Genomic DNA, 27287 nt, shown 5'->3' with positions numbered 1-27287 from the left:
CTGTCAAATTCATCTGTTGTCTCTACCGTTCTCCCAACTCCACTAATCACTTGGAGCTCTTTGACTTCCTCTCTTTGCAACTTGACTTTCTCCAGTCCAACTTTCCTAACAGTGAGGTAATTTTCCTTGGTGATTTTAATGTTCACAACTCCAGCTGGCTTCCGTTATCTAGTCACACCGACCCAGCAGGTCGAGATGCTGAGGCTTTTGCAATTACTAATGACCTAGCACAGATTGTTCATTTACCTACAAGAATACCGGACAATCCTAACCATACAGCCAACACGTTGAGTTTTTTTTCACAAACAACCCTTCTAAGTACACGATTGAAGTGAGTGGTCCTTTACGCACCTCAGATCACAATTTGGTGATTGTCTCTTCTCCAAGGAGCCTTTATCCCATGGCTATTCCCAACCTTGTATTGTTTGGCATTACAAGAATGCAAAATGGGATGACCTGCGGGAGTTCTTTTCTTCTTTTCCTTAGTCGGATTACTGTTTCAAAACTTCTGATGTCAAAGTTTGTTCATATCGTGTCAGTAAAATTATTCTTGTAGGAATGGAATTCTATATTCCACACTCCACTTTAAAATCTCTTCTTTTATCTAAATCTTGATTTTCCAATAAATGTGCTAAGGCTGTTCAAGAGAAGAACGTTGGATATCGTAATTGGCTTGTTTCCAATTCTTCAGTTTAATTTTTTGCCTACACCAAAGCTCACAACAATTGTAAAGCAGTTATTAACCAGTCCAAACTAGATTTTGAACAGGCTAAAAGCAGAAAACTTGCTTCTTGCCTTAATGGTAGTCGAGCATTCTGGTCTCCCTGGTCCTAACTTTTGCCCATCTTTGCTCCCACCTCTGTCAAAACGGGATGGTTCTGTTGTCACTTCAGCCAAGGATAAAGCTGACCTGCTAGCATCCCATTTTTCTTCCAACTCATGTATTAATAATCTTGGTAAAACAGCTCCCACCATTACCATCATGCTCCATTTAATGCCTCCAGTGGTCTTCCGTCAAAAGGATATTGATGAATCTTGATGCTAAGACAGCTCGAGGTCCTGATGGTATTTCTCCACTTGTTCTCAAAACCTGTGCTCCCGAACTTACTCCTGTTCTTTGCTGCCTCTTTTCACTTTCTTATTCCAAAGGTGTTTTTCCTTCTGCTTGGAAATTTGCTCATATCCAGTCAGTTCCTAAAAAGGGCGACAAGTCCCTCCTATCCAATTATTGTCCCATTGCAATTACTTCTACTCTTTCTACAGTGATGGAGAATTCAATTAACTGCCAACTCTTAAACTACCTAGAAATCTTTCGTCTGATCAACGATCGCCAATATGGATTCCGTCAGTGTCGATCCACTGGTGATATTCTGGCTTATGTTACCCATTTATGGACTAATTCAATGGAAAAGTTCAGTGAAACGCAAGTAGTTGCTCTAGACATCTCAAAGGCTTTCGATCGTGTTTGGCCTAAAGGTCTTCTAAGCAAGCTTCCATCTTATGGTTTGCCAACTGTTTTTTGTAATTGGTTATCCAGTTTTCTCTCTGATCGCTCACTGAGGGTGATGGTAGATGGCTCTCTGTCTTCTAACTTCTCCACTAATGCTGGTGTCCCCCCAAGGTTCAGTTCTTTTCCCCACTCTTTTCCTCTTGTATAGTAATGACCTTCCATTGACTGGAAATCCCATCCACAGTGTTGCCGATGATAGCACATTGCATTCCACTTTCCATTTTTGAGAAACTTTGCCCTGCTCAATCAGCTTCAACTTTTCGAATATCCGCTACCAATTTCTTAAATGCCGATCTCCAGGTAATTCTCCAGTGGGGCAAAGAAAACTTAATTGATTCCAATCCTTCTAAAACTCAGTCTTGTCCTATATCTTGCAAAAAGGATTCTCCTGCTTATTTTTTTTGCTCCTATTCTTATCTTTGGTGACACTCTGATTTCTAGGCAAAATGATATACAATAAGGCCACTAACTTTTGAAAACTTAGAAAGTATCCCTAATTGCGAGGGATACTTTCCAAGACCTACTGTGGATGGCTTAAACTGTGGATATAAGTGAACACCTGCTGACCCCATATATAACGTGATTTTCTTGTACATACATGCGTATAGTGAGTTTAATTGATAAATTAAACACATAGTAAGGCAAAACAACAATACTAAATACTTTATAATAAAGTATAGCAGACTCATGATTAAGAAACACTTCAAGACTCCAAATTAAAAAAAAAAAAAAAATCAACGAGAAATCATAAATTTGAAGTAATAACTATAATAGGTATAAACATTTCTTTTCCAAGTCATAAATAAGTGACAAGAACCAGCGTTATAAGTCGTCATTGGGAGATTAGTGTACCTTGGTGTATCTTGCAACCCTGCTGTCTTCACACCTGCTGCTCAAAACAAAAAAAAAAAAAAAAAAAGAGAGAGACCAAATGTTAAGTTTGATTTTGTGTGTTGCGTCAATCGTTGTGTTCCGTTGCACCGCAAAATTGCAATTTTTTTTTTGTTATGTCTGATATCGGAATTTTTCTTTTTTTATAGTAACTATTATTTTTTTTTGTTTAGAAATCACGAAAATGATGGGCAAACGCAAGAGTTGTGCTTCCAAATTAAATAAAAACTTGAAGTTATTCAAAAGTTTGAAAACAGTGCATCCGTTAAATTTCTAAAGAACCATTATAATGTTGGTTTCCAAACCATATGCGACATTATAAAAAATAAAGGGAAGCATCATATTGGACGCAAGTAGTGTATGTTAAGTTTTTTCATGTCTTTTTTTCCGTGGTTAACCACGGGTAACTGAATCAGCGGATACTGGGGCAAAACTGTATCTCTTTTGAGGATTACTCTGTCTTCTAATCTCTCTTTGCACAAGCACATTACAAATATTGCGTCCTCTGCATCTAAAAAACTTTGTTTATTCATTCGCTCTCGGCGTTACTTTTTTTTCCAAACAGCTGTTCACTCTGTACAAATTGCAAATTCGCTCTACCATAGAATATTGTTCCCACATCTGGGGTGGTGCCTCCAAAACCTCTCTCAGGCTTCTAGCTTCCATTTAGAAGAGAGCAGTTAGGTTAATTAATGACTCCTCTCTAACAGAGTCTCTTTATTCGGTGTCTCATAGACATGTTTCTGCTGCACGCCTTTTCTACAGATATTTCCTTTTCTACTTCAAACTCACAGAACCAACTTTTCATCTTCCTTGTTTATTCATTCAACTGCCGTTTTCTGAAACAACCTTCCTTCATACGTATTCCCTGAAAATTACAATCTACAGAAGTTGAAGTCCAATGTCAACAAATATCTTGTCTTCTCAACCTCCAACCTAAGTACTATAGGTTCTAATACCTCTCGTGTTTGGGATTCACATAAAAAAAAAAATGACTGCTGTACAAATTAGAGCTGTGTGGCATTAAGGACTGGTTACTGCTGTGCATAAAGGGGTGGTTGAGTGGAAGAAGATCGAGTGTTTGGCGGTGTTCATAAAAAAAAAAAAAAGTGACCACGGAATTCTACAGTGGACGATGAAGAGAGAGGTAGCAGAGGATTAACAAAGGAATGGGTTATAATTTCAGGAAAGGAAATTACGACAGCTTAAGATACTACATGGCCTCTATTAACTGAGTAGATATCTCATAGAGAGCGAATACAATTGAATTATGGTATACCTTTAAAACATTAACCACAGAAACCTTGAATGCTTATATATATATATACCATTAAAAAAACTCCATGAGGATGATTCCAAGTTGGATGAATAATGAAGTTGCCAAATTACTTGAGCAGAAAAAGATGGCATAGAAAATTTACAAAACAATAAAAAGTACTGAAGCCTATAACAGCTACAGATTGATCTGTAATAATGCCACTGAAAAGGTTTGGCTGGCAAAGGAAGATTATGAGAAATCGCTGGCAAAGAGGAAGGTTTGATTTGATTTGATTTGATTTTTGTGGTGCAAAAACAGCAAGGTTATAGTGCGCCAGGAAAAGGTTAAATTATAAAAAGGTAAGACTGGTAACTTGTAAAAAGGTTACTTCATCTAAAGGTGCATACAGTCATATAAATAAATAAAATCAGTACAATGATAAAAGCAAATTGTATATTTCATATGAATGTATACATATTGATCGACTTTTAAAAATTTAAAAACTGCTGACACATTGTCGTTGTCATTTAAAATCTGACTGAGTGTATACGGCTCGGTCAGATGGGTAAAAGCAGTAAAACAAGCATTTATAAAACTGGTACAATCACATAAAATGTGTTGGACAGATAAAATGGTGTCGCATTGCTCACACATAGGAGGGTCATCAGCCCTCAGCAAAAAGGAGTGTCACATGACAGTGTCCTATGCGGAGCCGAGCAAGAACAACTTCCTCTTTGCGATCCCTATGTAAGCTGGACCACCAAGGATGGATCACAGGCTTAATTCAACATAGTTTATTTGTAGTAACCAGGCGATGCCACGAATCTTGCCACTGAGATTGTAAGTTACTATGGATCACTTGCCTGTAGTCTGTATAGGGGACTAACAGGTCAAGATTATCTGTCAGGGCTGCCAATTTGGCTGCAGTGTCAGCCAAATCATTTCCTCTAATCCCGATGTGACTGGGGATCCAGCAGAAGTGGATATCGAATCCACTTGCATAGAGGCTGTATATTATCTGCTGAATTCGGGACAAGGTTGAATGATTAGTGTATGACATCGCTGACAAAGTCTGTAGTGCACTTACTGAATCGGCATATATAATACGCCGTTGGTATCGGTGTTTTCTTATGTGATCTAGAGCTAACTCTATAGTATGCAGCTCTGCAGTGTAAATGCTGCAGTCAAGGGGTATCTGCTCTGATATGGTATTATCTGGAAAAACATCAGCAGATCCCACATACGATTCTGATTTTGAGCCGTCTGTGTAAACTGGCAAGAAGTCAGAATGTTCTGCACGGTGTTGTGAATAGAGCTGAAGGTAGACAGAAGACGGAGTATTAGACTTTGTCGCAATCTCGAGTGAGAAGTCACATGCTGGTGTTTGTGAATGCCAGGGTGGACGGGGCTCCTTTGGTGATTGAGCAACCTTGTCTACCGAGATGTTAAACTCATTGAGTAGCTCTTGAACACAAAAGCCGAATGGGCGATTGGCAGTGCGTCGTGTGTTATAAAGATTTTCCCATCGTGGCTCGAAAACGGATGTTCACGTGGGATGGTGTGGCAGGGACTTTAGCTTGAAGGCATATTGCAGAGACAACTGCATTCGTCGAAGCGACAAGGATGGTTCATTTGCTTCGGCATACAGACTTTGGACAGGCGAAGTTCTAAAAGCACCGGTAGCAATACAAATGGCTTGATGATGGACGGGGTCAAGCTAACGAACAGTGCTATTTCTGGCAGATGAATACACCTGAGACCCATAATCTAATTTTGAGCGTATTAGCGCATGGTATAAATGGAGTAGAGTGCATCGGTCTGCACCCCCAAGAGGTAGAAGAGAGAGAGCAGAGAATGTTAAGCCCTCTCATGCACTTTGTGCGTAGCTGACGAATGTGTTGGACAAATGTCAACTTTTTGTCAAAAATGAGCCCCAAGAATTTCATCTCTGATACAACTGGAATGGTGCTTTGTCCAAGTCGTAATTCAGGCTCAGGGTGGAAGTTACATTTGCGAAAAAATGGACGCAAACGGTCTTCTCCGGTGAGAACCTGAAACCATTGGCCGTAGCCCAGGAGTTAAGACAGTCAGTAGCTTGTTGCAGTTGTCTCTCAATAATCCTCATATTGCATGATTGAGAAAATATGCTGAAGTCATTGATGTAGAGTGCACTCTTTATAGTTGGAGGAAGTTGTTCAGATATAGAATTTATTTTAATGGCAAAAAGCATGACACTTAAGACAGATCCTTGTGGTAGCCCCTCCTCTTGGCAAAAGGGCTGCGAAAGGGAGGTTCCTACACGAACTTGGAAATAACGGCAGGATAAAAAATTTCTAATAAAAACAGGAAGGTGACCTCTTAGACCGAGATTGTAGAGGTCTTTTAAAATACCAAATCTCCAAGTACGCCTTTTCCATGTGAAAAAAGATGGACACCAAATGTTCTCTTTTTAGGAAAGCATCTCGGATAGATGTTTCCAGTCTAATTAAGTGGTCCAGTGTACATAAGAGACAAGCATTGACCATTCTCTCCAATATTTTGCACAGACAGCTGGTCAGAGCAATAGGATGATAGTTTTTTGGACATTTAGGACCCTTTCCTGGCTTGGCAAAAGCAAGAATAGTTGCCTTGCGCCAGGTATCCGGAAAAAGCTCTTCAAGAAAGATTCTGTTGTTCAGGAAGAACAGACGGTCCATGGATTCTGGTGAAAGATGTTTGATCATTTCATAATGGATATTGTCTGGTCCAACAGCGGTAGCCTTTGTACGGGCAAGTGCTGTTTTCAGCTCATGGATATTAAATGGCCCATTATATGGGTGAGAACCCTTCGATGTGAATTTAAGGGCCTGTTTTTCAGTCTTGTTTTACTCCCCAGAGTTTCTGGTCTTAAAACCCTTTTAAGGGTTTTAAGACCAGAAACTCTGGGGAGTAAGATGATGTTGCAGAGATGTTAGAAAATGTTTCCCCAAGGACATTGGCTATTGCACTAGAGTCTGCAATAGTACATCCATTATATTCAAGGACCGATGAGGGGTGTGCTGTGTATTTTCCCTTCATTTTACGGATTTTTTCCAAGACCACCTTAGTGCTGGTCGTCTGGTTAATGGTTGATGTGAAACGGATCCACGATTCCTTTTGACTCTGACGGCGGATGTAGTGTGCTTTGGCTCGTGCACGTTTAAAGGCTAATAGGTTGACCGTGGTAGGATATCGTTGAAATATCCCCCAAGCTTTGTTTTGAGCCTTTTTGGCTGCTGTGCATTCTGGATTCCACCATGGTTTTGGAAAAGGAGGAAACCGTGTGGATGTTTTTGGAATCGTAGTTGCAGTTGCATGGACAATATTTTCTGTTATGTACGTAACTGTATCATTGATAGGCTCCTGACTGACTGCAGAGTTGTCAAACTTTGCCAGGTGTTGAAAGGCATTCTAGTCAGCCTGATCAAACTTCCACTGTGGTAACCTGGGAACACAAGGTCTTCCAGTAATTAAGGTGGTTATCACGGGGAAGTGATCACTTCCATACTGGTTCTCTTCTACCTCCCAAGTAAGTGAAGGGAGAAGAGAAGGCAAGCTGATAGAAAGATCAATGGTAGAAAACGTACGGGTAGGCATGTGGAAAAAGGTGTTTGTTCCCACATTAAGAAGGGAGAGGTCATTGTCAATGAGCATATGCTCTATGACTCGTCCCCTTCTATTAATGCTAGCACTACCCCACAGGGTGTTATGTCCATTAAAGTCCCCAAGAAGTAAGAAAGGGGGAGGCAACTGCATTACAAGATCATCAAGGTCTTTTTGGCAGATGTCAGTACCAGGTGGCAAATATAGAAGGGAGAAGGCAGTTAATGCAGGTTGGTTTTACAGCTGAACATGATGTTGTTTCACGGTACTTTGCACCACACAGAGTGCATACAAGGGTTCCACGACAAGCCATCTGTGAGTGTCCATATTTCTGGCACTTGAAGCACCGTAACGGATTTGGGACATACGGACGCACTGGGCAGTTAATATAGCCAGATTTCATTTCATGAGGAAATATTGGTGAATTGAATGTTAATATGATATTTCTAGTGGGAACTAATTTCCCATCCCTACGCATGGATATACGTTTGACAGCTGTCACTCCCTGTGGTTTTAACTCTGAACAGATTTCCTCTTCAGTCATATCCATCAGATCCCATTCCGCAATGACACCACGGGATGAGTTCAGTGTCTTGTGGGGGGTAATAGTTACAGACATTTCCCCGATAGATGTAGCACGGAGGAGCTGCTCTGAGTGTATATCACTTCTGGTTTCTACAAGTATATCACCCGAACGAAGCCGTTTGACAGACTTAGGAGAGCCTGCCAACCCTTCCGGATAAAGAAGGGTGACATTTTTTCTATAGGCTTCTCACTAGTTGAGTGAATTATCAGGAACCGAGGTGTTGGACCTGATATAACCTCCTTTTTCTGTCTTTTTGCAGAAGTGACATTCTCTTCGTCTACGGAAAATTTTCAGTTAGGGACCGGGTTGGGGCCCCACAAAAAATTAGTTTATCGGGATTCATGAATTTTTTAAGTGGTTCAGTGCACGGGCTCCCCACCCACCACGGAGCCCAAAGGGATGCCTACTACCTGGCATGCAATAAATGCGCTCGGGAGTGGAACGCCAGGGCTACCCAGACACCATACCTGCACCGCCGCCAGCCTGAATCCTGTCCCTTGGACCATGAGGGTAGGGGAATGGCATTGACACAGTTGACCCTTGTAGGCGAGCCTACTAGCCGATTGATCTTAGCCGGGCCTTCCAGGACCACCCGTCTTGTCGAAGCAGGGGCCAAAGTGGTGTATTGAAGCTGGGCCCCTCAACCACCAGGATCCCCCTTTCCGAATTTCCACGGAGTCTGGAACCTAGGCTGTTGATCCTAGGTTGTTGATCCTCTCGCCACGTACAGGTGCCCACGTCGAGGGGGGATAAGGAATTCTTCCCATATATAAATGCAAAGAAGAGAAGGACAAATCAGATCGAACACTTATGTAATGGACATGGAATAGTATTAGATACCCCAGCTGAAGTTGCAGATGAACTCAACAGTTACTTTGCGTCAATATTTATAGAAGAAAAACCCTTCACAGCAATGAGAAATTCTGGGAGTGAAGTTGAAAAAAATGTAATTGATGCTGAAATTTTACACATTTATTTAATGAAAAAACTTTAGAGCCTACAGGACAGTAAGGCTCCTGGGGTTGATAGCATTTACCCTATAATATTAAAGGCGCCTCTGTAGCCAGGTGGGAAGGAGCAGCAGTGCGTAGCACACACTTCTTGATTAGACCGGAATTCGAGCCCGTGACCACCAAATACGGAGGATGCGGAAAGGTCAGGGAATGACCACTGCATATTCCTGGAGTAATATGGCCCTAGTTGCTAATGCTCCTAAAAACCAAATAACAAACAGCATAATCTTAAGGGAAGCGGCAAGTGAGTGCATTGAACCATTGAGGCTAATTATGAGAGCATTACTGGACTTGGGAGTGATTCCATTGGAACGGAAAAGTGCCAATGTATCTCCAATAGGTAAGGGCGGTTCTAAGAGTGAAGTGGGAAATTACCGGCCGGTTAGTCTAACTTCAGTAGTAGAGAAAATCATACAGACTATGATCAAGGGTGGAATTCAGGATCACTTAGGTTGAAATGGAATTCTGAAGGATACTCAGCACAGTTTTGTAAAGGGAAAATCATGTTTAACTAATCTGGTTAGCTATTTTGACAGGGTCACTCAAGAGCTAGACTTAGGGAATAATTTTGACACTGTTTATTTGGATTTCAGCAAAGAATTTGACTCAGTCCCACATGAGCAGTTACTTTATAAGCTGGAAGAGGTTGAAATCACAGGGAAAATCGTTAGATGAGAGCAGGGTGGCTTCGGGGCAGGAGGCAGAGCATCAGTCTCATAATCTGAAGGTCGCGAGTTCAATGCTCACCAGGGGGAAGAATTTGATTTTTTGACCCGAGGGGCTCACATCTGGTGAGTTTGGGCTTGGCACACCCAGGGTCCTGAGCTGGATATCATCATTCTTCCCTCTCTTGGTGATTCCTTTCTACTTCTGACTCTCTTTCTTTCTCTCTCTCTCTCTCTCTCTCTCTCTCTCTCTCTCTCTCTCTCTCTCTCTCTCAGGGTAATTCAGAAATTTTTTTTTGGCTGGTGCAGCATAAGCCTCAGGCTTCCTTGCATCACATGGCTAGTAATAATAATAATATTCCTCAGATTGGGTTGATGCAAGAAGTGGGGTTCCCCAAGGATCAGTATTGAGACCATTGTTTTTTTTTTTTGATTTTCATAAATAACATCAATGAAGAGATAGATGGTGTGATGTCTAAATTTGCAGATGATGTAAAGATTGGTAGAGTAGTTAATAATAGCTGCCAAGCAGAGCTTCTTCAGAATGACCTAGATAAGACTTCAGAGATGGTCAGAAAAATGGCAGCTATGCTTTAATCCAGCAAAGTGCACTGGGGAACAGTAACCCCAAAATAACTTAAACGCTTGGTGCAGTTGAACTAAAACTGGTAGAGGAGGAAAGGTACTTTAGTATTATGATGCAGTCAGATATGAAGTTCTCCGAGCATTGTAAACTGGTTGCAAGGAGGGCCCATTGTGTCCTATCGATGATTTATCGAACGATCGCTAGTAGAGATAAGGACATCATAATCCCATTATATAAGGCTATTGTTAGACCACACTTGGAATACTGTATTCAAACATGGAGACCGTGCCTAAAGAAAGACATTGTTCTTGAAAGGATCCAAAGATGGGTAACTAGCCTGGTGAGATCGGCAAAAGGGTGTCAATATGAGGAAAGACTTTGAATATGTGGGTTGCAGAGCTTGGAAACTAGACACCTCAGAGGAGACTTGGTTGAGGTGTTTAAGGCTCTGAGAGGCATAAGCAATATGAATCAGGATGAAATTTGCATGGTTAGAAATGATTCTAGAACTAGGGGCCATAATTTCAAGTTATGGGAGGAGTTGTTCAGACTGGATTTCAGGAAGTTTTATTTTAGCCAGCAAGTTATAAATTACTGGAATAAGTTACCTACATGGGTGGTAGAGGCTGACAGTCTGGAGAAACTCAAAGGTCAGCTGGATAATTACCTAAGGGAGGAGGGAAATGTATAGGTTGTCCATTTCCTTTTCTCTTATTAATTTTTATTATTTTAGGCGCCTCTGTAGCCAGGTGGGCAGGAGCAGCAGTGCGTAGCACACACACACACACACACACACACTTCCTGATTAGACCGGAGTTCGAGCCCGTGACCACCAAATACGGAGAATGCGGAAGGTTAGGGAATGATCACCGCATATCCCCAGCCCGGATAAAGGGTGAGGGTTGGCGTCAGGAAGGGCATCCAGCCATAAAAATTTCATGCCAAAACAGTAAAAATGCTGACCTCATATATATAATGGAAAAAACGCAAGGGGAAAAAAAAAAATTATTTTTTATTTTCTTCTTATTATTATTATTATTAATTTGTTTTTATTCTTAATATTTTATTTTATGTATTTTTTATTATATGATTATTATTTTTTTTTTGGCTGGTGCAGCATAAGCAATAGGCTTCCTTGGACCATGTGGCCATTACTAGTACTACTACTAATACAGGTCTGGAAAAATGTTGCTTGATCTGATGAATCTCGGTTAGTGTTGTTTCACCTTGATGGGAGGACTATAATATAAAAAAAAGCAGCACAAGTCCACAGACCCATCCTGATAGGTGTTTAACAATGCAGGTTGGTGGTATCAGTGTAATTAATGTTGTGGAGAAGATTCTTTTCATGGTGCATGTTGGGTCAATTGGTTCCAAGGGAGCAATATTTAGATATGATGGGTATCTAAAAACTGTTTCTGACCAGGTGCATCCCATTATGGCTGTAATTCATCCATCTTCAAATGGATATTGATGGAGACAGGGCACATTTCTGCTATGTTGCAAGGCCAGAATTCAAGAAGCCAATGGAGGCTGACATGACTTGTGCAGAGTAACAGAAAGGCTAGTCAGTCAATAAACAACCCGATATGACAGTGGTAACAAGAAGCATTTCAAAATGCACAACTCATCAAACCTCGTCATAGGTAGAGTATTGCAGTCGATGACCAAACTCGGTCATCAGTTGTAATACAGTGATGTTCCCAAGCTCACTGTAAGCTCAACCAGTGAGCTTACAGTAAGCTTGGGAACATCAACTAAACTAAATCATTTATTCACTCTCATGTTTCTGGAAATGGTTCGAGAAACATGAGTGAATTCAGCATGATATGGGGGCCTCCCCATTCACCACATTTCAGTCCAATTGAGCACCTGTGGGATGAGGTGTATTGAGCTTTTCAGATTAGAGATCTGCAACCATCCAATTTGCAACAACTATGGGAAGAAACTGAGCCAACATGAACCAGCATCCCTGTGGAATAATTTCAACATTCCATTGAATCAATGCCACACAAATCCAGGCAATTCGAGGGCTATAGGAAGGATCTACAAAGAGTAGGTGAAAAGAACATGAACAACAAGAAAGAAATTAATTACAGTATAAAGACCACTTCTAAAGCAGTTCAATAAGCTATTAACAGAAATGTCTGGGTTTATTAGTTAGAATTAGTTATAATATAATTAGTTAGAATTACTTCTAACTAATGTTAGAAGTAAGGTTCCCCAAGGTTCTGGGACCAGTGTTTTCGATTTTCATAAATGACTTTGACAAAGCAATAGAGGCCATTATGTCAAAATTTGCAAATGAAGATTGAGAAAGTGGTCAATGACTAGCACTAAGTAGCACTCATTCAAGATGACCTAATGCAGCAAAATGCAAGGTCTTACTTACACTTGTGGTATAGAAATCCCAAAATAATTTATGCAGTTGGTTGGGTTGAATTAAAAACAGTGGAGGAAGGAAGGAAGGGATTTGGGAGCTACAATGCAAGCTCACATGAAGTTCTCCAAGCAGTGTAGATAGGCGGCAAGGAAGACCCATAGTGCCCTTTCATCAATAATTCATGAAAACATTTGCTTGTAGGGATAGTAGTGAGTTTGTACTCCTACGGTATAAGGCAACTGATAGTTGCCTGCACCACTAACAGGTCTATATAAAAATATATATATATCAAGCTCCTCGGGAGGGTCCAAAGATGGGCAACTTGCATGGTAAGATTTGTGAAAAGGTGCAGGGGGCAACTATATGAGGAAAGACTTTAAATATATGAGTTATAGAGCTTGGCAGCCAAGCACCTTAAAGGGACCTGATTGAGGTCTGTCAGATAATGAGCAGAAACAGTGAAACAAAAAAATTTTCACTGTTATGAATGAAGGTGAAATTTTTGCTGTTATAACTGATTCCAGAACTAGGGACAAAAACTGAAATTACAGGGTAAATGGTTTAGAATTAGGATTGTTTAGGATTTTAAGATTTTTATCCAGAAAGTTGTTAATTACTGGAATAAGTTACCTTTGTATGTAGTTGTGGATGACAGCTTGAGTGAATTCAAAGCTCAGCTTTCCCTGCTTATCTATTTGAGGAGTGAAACATATAAGAATTTTTTTATATAGATTTTATTTTTTTTATTATTTATTTATTATTATTATTTTATTTTTTTGCTTGGTGCAGCAAAAGCATGTGGCTTCCTTGCACTATATTCCTAATAGTAATACTAAACATGATAATGATTCCAAAATGTTCCAGCTTATATAGCAATCTCTTGCAAAGCATCAGTGAAATGCTTTGTTGGGTGTTGTAGCCTTTCACACTGGGGATATAATTAAGGTTAACAGTTCTACCACTGTGAAGGTACAGGAAAAGATGGATGCCACAGATCAACTTTTTTTTTTTTTTGGTAGTTGTTGGCGCATCGGCTTCTGTGGCCATAATGCACCTCCCAAGGTTTTTGCAGTACTTTGATCCAAGCCCGAGGCGGGATTCAAACCTGTGACCTTTGGATTGCCAGGCAGGCATTTTTCCCACCCGGCTAGCCCGGTCGGCACAGATCAACTTGACTGTACAGAAATTCTACATATGGCTGATATAATAAATGTGACTTGAATTTCAGTTGTATCAGCACAGCATTCCAGTTCACAGACCAGGTTATCACTGCAATTCCATGACCAATGTCAGTGGTACTACTACCACTTTCTATTAAAATTGATACATTGTATGGTTTTTTTTTTTTTTTTTTTGTATGCATATATATTCATTTACAACTATAAAATTTGTAATTTTTTCACTTTGTAATTTCTCTTTCTTAATTCCACTGGTGTTTTTTATTCTGCTTGGAAACTTGCTTATATCTAGCTAGATCCTAAAAGGGCAATAAATCCTTTCCTTCCAATTATTGTCCCACTGCATTTACTTTTACTAGGAGACGGTCGTGTTCAAAGCCGCTAAGTGGATTTTTCTTATTTATTGATTTGAAATTATTGTTTTTCTAAAACTTTTGATTTAAATTTAGTAGTATAACATTATTTTGTGATTTTCTGATTAATTTGGTGTATTTATTCTTTACTCGGCCTTGTAATTGCATAAAAGTATCGGTAAGGTTAAGTGTCCGTAGATTCACCGTCATAACTTTCCCAACTTTGTGATACGATAGTTATATACCGTACTATATAGCGTTAGTTGAACTTCGTTAGCAGTTAAATTGTACTTTTAAATAAATACATCTAACGACTTAGATTACAAATGTAATATAATTAATTATATTTAACATAATTAATAACATAACATAATTAATTATAATTAATTAATAAATTAATAGAATCATGACTCAGACCAGAGCAGCAAAAGCAAAAGGCTCAAGCTAATGGAACTGCTGCGGCTCAGAGCAGAACTGAGGGGGGCAGTTGTCCTCTGACTCACAGCCTTATAAAATGCACTGTTTGCTTGATGTTTGCAGAGCAATCGGGTACGGGACATGATACTGCCATGGGGGATGTCTTTGTGTGTGCGCGATGCAAGGAGTGTATCGATATCAAGCAACAACTCAGCGTTCTTGTGGGCCTATATGAGAGCTTGAAGGACAGGGTGGATACCCTCGAAGAAACTAAATTGAGGGGGCCATCAAGCTCTCAGCTGCCCACATCAATGCCAGAGCTTGCACTTGGGCATCACGTGACACAGAGTCAACCCCCAAGGCAGAATGCGCTGGTCCCAAAGGAACTAGTAGTTGTTGGTGACTCTATTGTCAGGGAAACGGGGAACATGCTTTGTAAAAAGGATAGGTGGAACAGGACCAGGGTATGTCTGCCAGGGGCAAAGGTTAATGACGTTGTAGAGCGAATATCATCTTTTAAGGGCACAAAAGGTGATATAGTTGTACACGTTGGCACTAATAATATTAAGAGTAGGAGACCGGCAGAATTACTTAACAAGTACAGGTCACTGTTGAACAAAAGCTGTGAAGTAGGGTTGAATTTGAAAGTGTCTGCAATTCTGGCCAGACACGATAGGAGGGAGTATATGATGAGAGCCTTGTCGATCAATTCGGCCCTGGAAAGATTGTGCAAGGCTCAAGGGGTAGAATTTTTTTCAGCCTGGACTGTACTTGTTAACAGGAGAGATTGCTTCTACTGGGATGGGATACACTTAAATAGAAAGGGTGCAAGAATATTTGCTGATGCTATCGAGGCAGTGTTAGGTGGGTCGGAAAACTGATAGCTTGGGGGGAGACAAAGACCAATAGATTGACAGTAGCCACTGGCAGAGGTGAAAGAGATTCTTGCACTGCTTCTATTAGAATGAGCAGAAGCCTGAAAAACAAGATGCATGATATTTCAGAGACTGCTGGGAGCCATTGCGGTACAAGTAGACACATGGGTTGTGTTAGGGTAGCTAAGAATAGAAACAGGTGCAGGTATACTTGCGTGTACACCAATGCTAGGAGTTTAGTAAATAAATTTGATGAATTTGAGGTATTGCTCAAAACATCAAAGGCAGATATTGTTGGGATATCAGAGACATGGTGTCACACAGATATAAGGGATGCAGAACTGCAATTTGGGGAGTACAACGTCTACAGAAAAGATAGACAGGATAGGAAGGGGGGAGGGAGTTATGCTATTAGTTAAGAAACACATAAAAACCAAGGAAGTGAAGCCAGTCAACATCGCTGGACAGTGCAGTGTTGAGTCAGTCTGGTGTGACATAAGCATTGGGAGATCAAAATTGAGAGTAGGAGTGTGCTATAGGCCTAATGACTCTGATGAGTATAATAAGAAACTGTACAGGGAAATAGAGTGGGCCAGTAAATCAGAGGGTCTTATAATGGGGGATTTTAATTTCCCATATATTGACTGGAATTTGTAGGTTGGTCACTCACACACTAGCAAGGCTTTTGTGGATTTATTGGATGATTGTTTTCTACATCAGCATGTTCGGGAGGCAACTAGAGGGAGTAATACTCTGGATTTGATTACCAGCAGTGATTCTTCATGCATTAAGAATTAGGTGGCAGTGATCACAGTGTGCTGAAGTGGGATTTACTCAAAGAGGTAACTACCATTAGGGGTAAAGGGAAGGGTTATTGCTTCCGTAAAGGCGACTACGATGGACTGAGACAGTGTTTGAATTCTATATAGTGGGACCAACTGATGACGTTAACAACAGCAAATTAAAAATGGGAACCATTCAAAGAACTTATCTTGGAAGCTACTAGGCTTTACATACCAACTAAGAAATATTGTTCAAGGTTTAGGCCAAAATGGATGTCAGATGAACTAATGAGGCATATGGCAGAGAAGAAAAATGCATGGGATACTTACAAATTAACACGTGACACAGAAGCCTATGATAGATACAAGTTGATATGCAACCAAGTTACAAAGGAGATTAGGCAGGCGAAGGCAGATTACGAGAAATCCTTGGCAAGGGATGCAAAGAAAAACAGCAAAGAGTTCTTTACTTATGTAAACTCTAGAAGGAAGGGGATGAATCAGATTGGTCCACTTGATATTGATGGGTCAACTGTTGATGATCCTGCTCAGGTAGCTAACAAACTAAATGAATATTTTGCATCGACATTCACACATGAGGAGTTATTCAGCGAGGGGAATGCCAGAGGTGTATTCAACTCTAGCAGTAAGCTACAGAATCTTGAAATAACTGGGAGTAAAGTGGAGGAGAAACTGTTGAAGATAAACACAAGAAAGGCACCCGAGGTGGATGGGATCTATCCAGTTATATTAAAGGAGGCAGCAAAGGAAGTAAGCAAACCCTTAGCCATAATTATGAGAGCTTCCTTGGACTCAGGGGAGGTACCCATAGACTGGAAATGTGCAAATGTGACCCCAATTCACAAAGGAGAATCAAAGGCTGACACAAGTAATTATAGACCTGTGAGCTTAACTTCTGTTCCAGGAAAATTAATGGAGACACTGGTTAAAGAAGCACTGCAGGATCATCTAGACAAGACTTCAGTTATAGCTCGGACACAGCATGGTTTTGTTAAGGGGAAGTCTTGCCTGACCAATTTGATTGGATACTATGATGCAGTCACAAAAGAACTGGATGCAAGGAATAACTTTGATATTATGTACTTGGATCTTAGAAAGGCTTTTGATACTGTTGCACATGGAAGACTGCTGCACTAATTGGAGCAGTGTGGCATTGAAGGCAAATTGCTGCTATGGATAAAGGGGTGGTTGAGGGGGAGAAGACAGAGAGTGGTAATCAATGGACACTGCTCATCGTGGACTAATGTTATTAGTGGAGTCCCTCAGGGCTCAGTGTTGGGTCCATTATTGTTTTCTGTATTTATAAATGATATTGATGATGGTATATCAAGCTTAATGTCCAAGTTTGCAGACGATACAAAGGTTGGCAGGGTTGTCAAGGACACTACTGACACTATGCTACTGCAACAGGATCTGGAAAGGTTGAGCAGATGGGCTGAGAGGTGGCAAATGAAGTTTAACATTGACAAATGTAAAGTGCTACACATGGGAAACAGCAACCCCAGAGCAACGTATCAACTCTGTGGTACTACACTGACAGTGGTAGAGAATGAAAGGGACTTGGGGGTGGTTGTGCAAGCAGATATGAAGTTCTCTGAGCAGTGCAGACGGGCTGCAAGAGTAGCTTATGGAGTATTGTCAATGATATACAGGAATTTTTCCAGCAGGGATAAGGAAGTGATTATTCCCTTGTATAAGGCAATGGTCAGGCCACACCTAGAGTATTGTATACAGGTCTGGAGGCCTAATTTCAAGAAGGATGTAGAGCTGCTGGAACGAGTACAGAGAAGGGCAACAAGATTAGTGAATTGAACAAAGGGGTTTAAGCCTTTCTTACGAAGAAAGGCTTAAGTTTTGCAAATTACAGTGTCTGGAGACTAGGCACCAGCGAGGTGATCTGATAGAGGTGAATGGTTTTATAAAGCCTTGAATGGTTTGAGCATGCTCAATGCTGATGGGATTCTTCCTCTAGCTCAGAAAAATCACCTTTGATTGCATAAATTCAAATTGAGGAAAGACAGATGTAGGATAGACATGCGAAAATTTGCCTTTAGCCAGCGGGTGGTTGGTTGGTGGAACAGACTTCCATCCCTTGTAGTGGAGGTTGATAGCCTAAATATGTATAACGCTCAGCTGGACAGGTATTTTGAACAAACAGAGGGGTGAAGTGGAAGTGGTTTTTTTTTTTTTTTTTTTTTTTTGGCTGATGCTGCATAAGCTTGCTTTCTTGCATCAAATGCCTCTACTAATGCTAATGCTAATGACCTTTTACTATTTCAAAAGTAATGGAGAACTTCTATCCATCCGTACTCTCATTTTACTCTACCTTTACTATTTCTTTGAGCTATATTTTTACTATTTCCAAAATAAAGGAGAACTTCTATCCATCTATACTCTCACTTCTGTTACAACCTGATGGTTCTATTATACTCTCAGATAAAGATAAAGCCAGCTTACTGGTATCCTACTTTTCTTCTAAGCCGACCGGGCTAGCCGAGTGGGTAAAGTACCTGCCCGGCAACCCAAAGGTCGCGGGTTCGATTCCCGCCTCGGGCTTGGATCAAAGTACTGCAAAAACCTTGGGAGGTGCAATATGGCCACAGAAGCCGATGCTCCAATAACTACCAAATCAAAAAAAAAAAAAAAAAAAACTTTTCTTCTAACTCTTGTATTGATGATCTTGGTAAATCGCCTCGTACCATATTCAATAGATTTCACAGGAGGCCATTAGAAGAACTGTGAACAATCTTGATGCCAAGAAAGCTCAAAGTTCTGATGAAATTTCTCCAAATGTTCTGAAAAACCTGTGCTCTTAAGCTTGCTCCTTTTTTTTTTTTTTTTATGAGAACCCCAAACACGAGAGGTATTAGAACCTATAGTACTTAGTACCGTGCTTGGGTTGGAGGTTGAGAAGACGAAAGAAGATATTTGTTGATATTGGACTTGAACTTCTGTAGATTGTAATTTTCAGGAAATATGTATGAAGGAAGGTTGTTCCAGAAAACGGCAGTTGAATGAATAAATGAGGAAGATGAAAAGTTGGTTCTGTGGGTTTGAAGTTGGACAGTAAATGGATGTTGGCTGGTGGCGGCACGTGTTCGGACTGTTTTGAAACAGAGAGCGGGAATTATAGAAGCCAATTCAGAAGAACAGTGCCCATGGAAGTATCTGTAGAAGAGGCATGCAGCAAAACAGTGCGTCTATGAGAAAGCGAATGGAGAGACTCTGTTAGAGATGAATCATTAATTAACCTAACTGCCCTCTTCTGAATGGAATCAAGAAGCCTGAGAGAGGTTTTGTGGGCACCACCCCAGATGTGGGAACAATATTCCATGGCAGGGCGAATTTGCGATTTATACAGAGTGAGCAGCTGTTTGGAAGAAAAGTAACGCCGAGAGCGAAAGAGAAAACCAAGTTTTTTAGATGCAGAGGAAGCAATATTTGTAATGTGCTTGTGCCAAGAGAGATTAGAAGTCAGGGTAATCCCCAAAAGAGATATATCGTTTTGCCTAGAAACTGGAGTGTTACTAAAGATAAGCATAGGAGCAGAAGAATCCTTTTTGCGAGATATAAGACAAGACTGAGTTTTAGAAGGGTTGAAATCAACTAAGTTGTCTTTGCCCCACTGGAGAATTACCTGAAGATCGGCATTTAAGGAATTGGCAGCAGATTTTCGAGAACTTGAAGCTGATTGAGCAGGACAAGGTTTCTCAAAATGGAAAGTTGAATGCAATGTGCTATCATCGGCAAAACTATGGATAGGATTTCCAGTCAATGGAAGAAGGTCATTGATATACAAGAGGAAAAGAGTGGGGGAAAGAACTGAACCTTGGGGGACACCGGCATTAATGGAGAAGTTAGAAGACAGAGAGCCATCTACCATCACCCTCAGTGAGCGATCAGAGAGAAAACTGGATAACCAATTACTAAAAACAGTTGGCAAACCATAAGATGGAAGCTTGTTTAGAAGACCTTTATGCCAAGAGCAACTACTTGTGTTTCACCGAACCTTTCCATTGAATTAGTCCATAAATGGGTAACATAAGCCAGAATATCACCAGTGGATCGACACTGACGGAATCCATACTGGCGATCGTTGATCAGACGGAAGGTTTCTAGGTAGTTTAAGAGTTGGCGGTTAATTGATTTCTCCATTACTTTAGAAAGAGTAGAAGTAATTGCAATGGGACGATAATTGGATGGGAGGGATTTGTCACCCTTTTTAGGAACTGGCTGGATATGAGCAAATTTCCAAGAAGAAGGAAAAACACCTTTGGAATAAGAAAGTGAAAAAAGGCGGCAAAAATAGGAGTAAGTTCAGGAGCACAGGTTTTGAGAACAAGTGGAGAAATACCATCAGGACCTGGAGCTTTCTTAGCATCAAGATTTATCAAAATCCTTCTGATATCCTTTTGACGGAAGACCACAGGAGGCATTGAATGGAGCGTGTTAGGAATGGTGGGAGGTGTTTTACCAAGATCATTAATACAGTAATACCCCGAAGTTACGCGATAGGTGGGTCCGACGAAAATCGCGTAAGTCGAATTCGCGTAAGTCGGGGTACAACTTTGCATATAAATACATATAAATTTTGCTTAATTGGGACCAAGGACTAACAAAAACACTAGTTTAGAAGAAAAATATTAATAAAATTGCAGTTCTTTATACATATTAATACAAAATATGTATTAAAAAACAAATGACTTACGTTAAAAAGTTATTTCGATGTCGATGGATCTAACAAATTCGTCTGACCACACAGTGCGTTCTTTTTTTCACGCAGAATTTCTTCGTAGCAAGCTAATAATTTTTTTATTCCTTGCTTTGTAGCTATAACGCGTTCTTCGTTGGAGTCTATGTTTTCTAAAAATTTTAAGCCCTTTACAATTGAGCCCTTTTCAATTTTCAACCTGTCAAGTTTGCAATTGTCATGTGCTTTTCGCCATTGCTTCATTTAGGCCTGTAGCACGTGCAATATCACATGGTCTTTCATTTCGCTCAAAGCGTTTCACAATTTCATATTTTTTCTCTATCGACAGAGGCGGACTGGCCATAAGCCTTACCGGGGAAACCTCGGTGGGCCAGTGTGATTTTGGCCATAAACCATAGTATGAGGCCACTATAAATTTTCCCGGGTAAGAATTTTTGATCCAGTCCGCCTCTGTTTATCGATAATTGCTTTTCTTTTTCTCTCTGAATCTGCAGTGTCTTCACCAGGACGCTTCCTTTTCACACCTTTTAATTAAGTATTTTACTCATTTTTAGGGAATAAAGCACAATTACAAAACGAGGAGGCACGCTTGATACGCATAAACAAAGCTGCGCGCATGTAGCAACTGAATAAACAACACCATAAAGGCAGATTTTTTTTTTTTTTTTTTTTGATTTGGTAGTTGTTGGCGCATCGGCTTCTGTGGCCATATTGCACCTCCCAAGGTTTTTGCAGTACTTTGATCCAAGCCCGAGGCGGGAATCGAACCCGCGACCTTTGGGTTGCCGGGCAGGTACTTTACCCACTCGGCTAGCCCGGTCGGCTCCATAAAGGCAGAGATACACTATTAACACCTCACATTTCTAGGGGTTACTACCATAAAACAATAAAAATCCAGTTGCGTTTCTGCTAGTGAAATCCGTTATAAACTGGATCTAATTGCATTTGCGATTATACCGATAGCTGGAATTGTGTTGGTTTTTACGTTATTATGGTGAAATGTGTTTCCCCTTCACTGATATAAAAAACATAAAAGCAGCAAAGTTGAATTTTGTTCATCTTTCGCTCTCATTCTCCGCCGTCACACCGTATATCGATAACATATGAAAAACGACCTTGAAGATAGTGGGCGGCAGCGTTGCCAAACGAAAAAATCAAGAACCGCGTAACTCCGAATTCGCGTAAGTCGGGGTAGCGTAAGTCGGGGTATTACTGTACATGAGCTCGAAGAAAAATGGGATGCTAACAGGTCAGCTTTATCCTTGGCTGAAGTGACAACAGAACCATCTGGTTTGGACAGAGGTGGGAGCAGAGATGGGCAAAAGTTGCGGCCAATAGCTTTGGCAAGAGACCAGAATGCTCGGCTACCATTAGGTCAAGAAGAGAGTTTCCTACTCTTAGCCTGTTCAAACTCTAGTTTGGACTGATTAATAACTGCTTTTCAATTGTTGCGAGCTTTGGTGTAGGCAGAAAATGAAACTTAAGAATTAGAAACAAGTCAATTACGATGTGCAACATTCTTCTCTTGGACAGCCTTAGCACATTTATTGGAAAACCAAGGTTTAGATAAAGGACGAGATTTTAAAGTGGAGTGTGGGATAAAGGATTCCATTCCTGCAAGAATAATTTCACTGACACGATCTGAGCAAACGTTGACATCAGAAGTTTTGAAACAGTAATCAGACCAAGGAAAAGAAGAAAAGAAGTCACGCAGGTCATCCCATTTTGCATTCTTGTAATGCCAAACAATACGAGGTTGGGAATAGCCATGAGATAAAGGTTCCATTGGAGAAGAGACAATCACCAAGTTGTGATCTGAAGTGCCTAAAGGACCTCTCACTTCAATCTTGTACTTAGAAGGGTTGTTTGTGAGAAAAAGATCAAACGTATTGGCTGTATGATTCGGATTGTCCGGTATTCTTGTAGGTAAATGAACAATCTGTGCTAGGTCATTAGTAATTGCAAAAGCCTCAGCATCTCGACCTGCTGGGTCGGTGTGACTAGAAAACGGAAGCCAGCTGGAGTTGTGAACATTAAAATCACCAAGGAAAATTACCTCACTGTTAGGAAAGTTGGATTGGAGAAAGTCAAGTTGCAAAGAGAGGAAGTCAAAGAGCTCCAAGTGATTAGTGGAGTTGGGAGAACGGTAGAGACAACAGATGAATTTGACAGATTGAGGTAGAGAGATTTTAAGCCAGAGAAGACCAAAGAGAGGAGATTCCAAATTGCCAAGTCTCTGACAGGGAATATCAGAACGGACATATGCACAAGTACCACCTTTGAGGCGAAAGGAATCATACAGCAAATAATTTGGACATCTGAGATGAGCAGTAGTTGAATCAACTGATAACTGAGATTCAGTCAGAAAAAGTACATGGGGTTTGGAAGACTGCAAGTGGAAATGGACATCGTTGAGATTAGAATTGAGACCACGTATATTTGGGAAATGAATTAGGAAATCCTTGGGAGGTTTAGATCTTTTCGCAGATAAGCTTGCTCTATTATTTTGACAATTCATGGTGTATTGAATAGTAAGAAAAAGTGGGTGGGACATGCTGTATGAAGTAATGAAATTTTTGGATATGGTGTACATGTGGTAAGAATATACCCAGATCCTTGACATAACGTGGCCTCGACAATGCTCCCCGCATACACACTACTCGGACTCCCTCCAGTCACTATCTGGCAGAGTAGAGGTAGCAAGATTATACACTAGCTGATCTGGAATCTTCCTAGAGAGTTACCAATAGGTTCAGTCCGGTGTACTAACTAGCGGCCGGCCTGCGAACACTGTTTTAGAGCTGTACCCTCGAAATGTAAGGAATATTGGATCTCGCCACGACATTCATCATAACCTCAAAAATCATCAATCATACTGCATGATGGAAGAGATAGGGAAGGGTTGGCCAGAACTTAGCTCTAGAGACTAAACATGGGTTCCACCACTTCCTGTTCAGTGTTGCCTTTTTTTTTTTCACTTTCTTATTCCACTGGAATTTTTCTGTTTGGAAATCATTCATAATCCAGCCAGTTCCTAAAAAAGGGCGACAAATACCTTCTTCTCAATTATCATTCCACTGCCCTTATCTCTACTCTTTTCAAAGTTATGGAGAAATCTATAAACTCCCAACTCTTAAACTATCTTAACCTTTAATCTGATCAATAATCACCAATATGGATTGCAGTGTCAATCCACTGGTGATATACTGGTTTATATTACACATCTTTGGACAAATTTTATGGAACAAATTTGGCAAAATTCAAACAGTTGCTTTTGACATTTCTAAGGCTTGTGTTCTGCATAAAGGTCTTCTAAACAAGCTTCTACCTTATGTACTTCCAACTGTGTTTTGCATTTTGGTGTACAGTTTTTTCTCTTACTGTACATGACATTATGGCTCTCCTAATTTCTCCAGTAATACCAGCATTCCTCTAAGTTCAGCTCTCTCTTCTATTCTGTTCCTTTCGTACGTTTTAACATTCTTCCACTAACTGAAAATCCTATCCATAGTTTTGATGATGATAGCACACTACATTCCGCCTCATTTTCTAGTTTGAGAGACCTTGTCCATACAAACAGCTTCTGCTTATGCTTATGCTCTACTGTTTGTACTCAGTTGCTGTTTTCTAGAACAACCTTCCTTCACTGTATTTTTTGAAAATTACAATCTACAGAAATTCTAACATGAACAAATATACAGCTATGAGTTGTAATATGCATATAATGAACTAATGCAGCATCCCATAAAATATTTTTTAAAGTTTAATTCGATTTTATTAATACTTACTTTCACAGAAATATACGGATCCTTTTTCATCTTCTGGTATAGTTCACAAGAAAAACCATTATGAAAAACAGCACCACATCTACAAAACAGCCATTATATAAAATGCCTCATTATTAGTCTAATATACCTATCAGAAAAAACACACATATACATGCTATGAATATCAACAAATATTTGCAATTAAATATGAATTACAAAATTGAATAATAAAAACCTTGGATAAGGAATACTTCTGGAATTGCAAGCTGTGGAGACACATTTGTGAAAACATTTTTGGTATGCAATTTTATTTCATAAAAATTATATTTCTGTTTTGCAGAGAGTCATAATGTCTTACAAATACTCCATAAACATTTCTTCATTCTAATTACTATGGCTGTTGAAAAGGGTTCACAAAATGGGGGACTACAGCCCCTTCTCCAGATGTATGACCATGGTGGGGAGAATTGCTTCTGGATATATATATATATATATATATATAATTATATTTAAATAATGTTGGAAAAAAGTATTACTTAATAAAAATAAAAAGGAGGGTACAGCACACATCAGAGGTAGCAAAAAGCATATTCCTCTACATGATGCTTGAAATATAGTCATATAAATTAGTACCCTCCTGTTTATTTTTATTAAGTAATACTTTTTTCCAACATTATTTAAATATAATTATGTCACATGATAGTATTGGGCGAATTGCTAACGCTGCGCCTGTACTGCCATCTATAGTTTATTATTCGTTTATATAAACGGGTTAAGTTTACTTTTGTCAGTAGTGTGGCTTTGCACTGGAGTGCTCTTATCTGTTCTATTTTTGATTTTCGCTGCATCAGGACCACCGCTGTTCAATTCCCTACATTGGCGGTTCGATCTGGGGATCGGTGTGGCGGACTGATCTTGCGATCGTTTTGCCTTTGCTGCAATTTGTTTAGCGTTCGAAATGCAGTGATTCCCTGACCATTATTGGCCTTGTGGTCCTCTGTTGAGATGGGGAATAATGATCAGTCTATTTTTTCTATTTTTGTTTTATTGTGAATGGTTTAAATCTCTGTTTGGTGATATATCACATAAATTTGGACCTGGTGCCCATCAGAGGGGGCACCACTAAATTTATATTTAATTGGCTTTAAATTCAATGAATTATTATTCGTATAATTAGATATTCTAAATTAATCTAGAGTTTCCACTGCAATATATTTTTATTCTTGTTACCTTTCTCTTCCCTCCCTGTTAGATTTGAATTTAGGTTTAATTTTGTTTTTTCGCTCTTGTCTTGTTGTACTGCTGGCATTATTTTATTATTTTAAACCTTATTCTAATTTATATGACTATATATATATATATATATAAGCTGTGGCAATAAAGTTCCCAAACTGGTGCTGTTTCAGTCATGTTATATGAGTCTGAAAATAAACAGAAGTGGTATGTTGTTGTTCAGACTTCCTCCAAAAGATGATGGGACAGAGACTGTCCAGCAGGCTGAGAGGTTGCAAATAACAACCAGTTTCTTTAGTAGTGTTAATGTCTCATGTCACAATTTCAATGGAGCAACAAACAAATATAAACGTTTCTCTAACTAGATAAATCTGTAGCAGAAATCTATGAAACATTAAAAATTGAATATGGTGATGTAACGTTAAGTCAAACTAGCATGTTTGAATGATATAAGCGGTTCAAAGATGGATGTGAGGGTGTTCACAATGACCCAAAAAGTGGGTGTCTGCCAACCTCTTGAAATACGGACAGAGTTGCAAAGTTTGGGGCATTAGCATTAGCAAGGGCACATGATGCAAGAAAGCAAGCTTATATAGCATCAGCCAAAAAAAAAAAAAAAAAAAAAACCTTATTTCACCTATCCCCTCACTCCAAATGTTTGTCAAGTTCTGCCTTGAATCTATTTAAGCTATCAACTTCTACAACAACCGATGGAAGTTTGTTCCAGCAATCAACCATCCCCTGGCTAAAGGCAAACTTCCACACAATCTATCCTGCAACTGTCTTTCCTCAATTTGAATTTATGCTCTCAGGCAATTATTCTGAGCAAGAGGAAGAATCCCATCAGCATTGAGCATGCTCAAGCCATTCAAGGCTTTATACACCTCAATCAGATCACCTCGCAGGTGCCTAGTCTCCAGACACTGTAATTTGCAAAACTTAAGCCTTTCTTCATAAGAGCAACCCTTTGTTCCATTCACTAATTTTGTTGCCCTTCTCTGTACTTGGTCCAACAGCTCTACATTCTTCTTAAAATGAGGCCTCCAGGCCTGTATACAGTACTCAAGGTGTGGCCTGACCATTGCCTTATACAAGTGGATAACCACCTCCTTATCCCTGCTAGAAAAATTCCTGTATATCATTGACAAGACACTATGAGCTACTCTTGCAGACCATCTGCACTGCTCAGAAAACTTCATATCTGCCTGCACAACTGCACAATTACCCTCAGGTCCTTTTCATTCTCTACCACTGTCAGTTTGGTACCACAGAGTTGTTACGTTACTCTGGGATTACTGCTTCCCATATGTAGTACTTTACATTTGCCACCTCTCAGCCCATCTGCTCAACTTTTCTAGATCCTGTTGCAGCAGTGTACTGTCATTAGTGTTATTAATAACCCTGCCAACCTTCGTATCATCTGCAAACTTGGAATTT

At 39.9% G+C, this 27287-nt stretch overlaps 1 protein-coding gene across 1 annotated transcript in view; it reads right to left on the bottom strand.

Annotated features, from left to right (window-relative positions):
- LOC150089907 (uncharacterized) overlaps positions 1–27287 on the bottom strand; it is a 166013-nt gene that overhangs the window by 10898 nt on the left and 127828 nt on the right. The window contains exon 5 of the mRNA XM_090390126.1: positions 24639–24717. Within this exon, the coding sequence (XP_090246252.1) occupies positions 24639–24717 (79 nt within the window). The remainder of the gene's footprint in view (positions 1–24638; positions 24718–27287) is intronic.

The sequence above is a fragment of the Mastigoproctus giganteus genome, chromosome 2, assembly GCF_048544385.1.
Source record: "Mastigoproctus giganteus isolate SK-2022 chromosome 2, ASM4854438v1, whole genome shotgun sequence".
Lineage (NCBI taxonomy): Eukaryota > Metazoa > Arthropoda > Arachnida > Uropygi > Thelyphonidae > Mastigoproctus > Mastigoproctus giganteus.
This window is presented reverse-complemented; position numbering and strand designations above follow the sequence as displayed.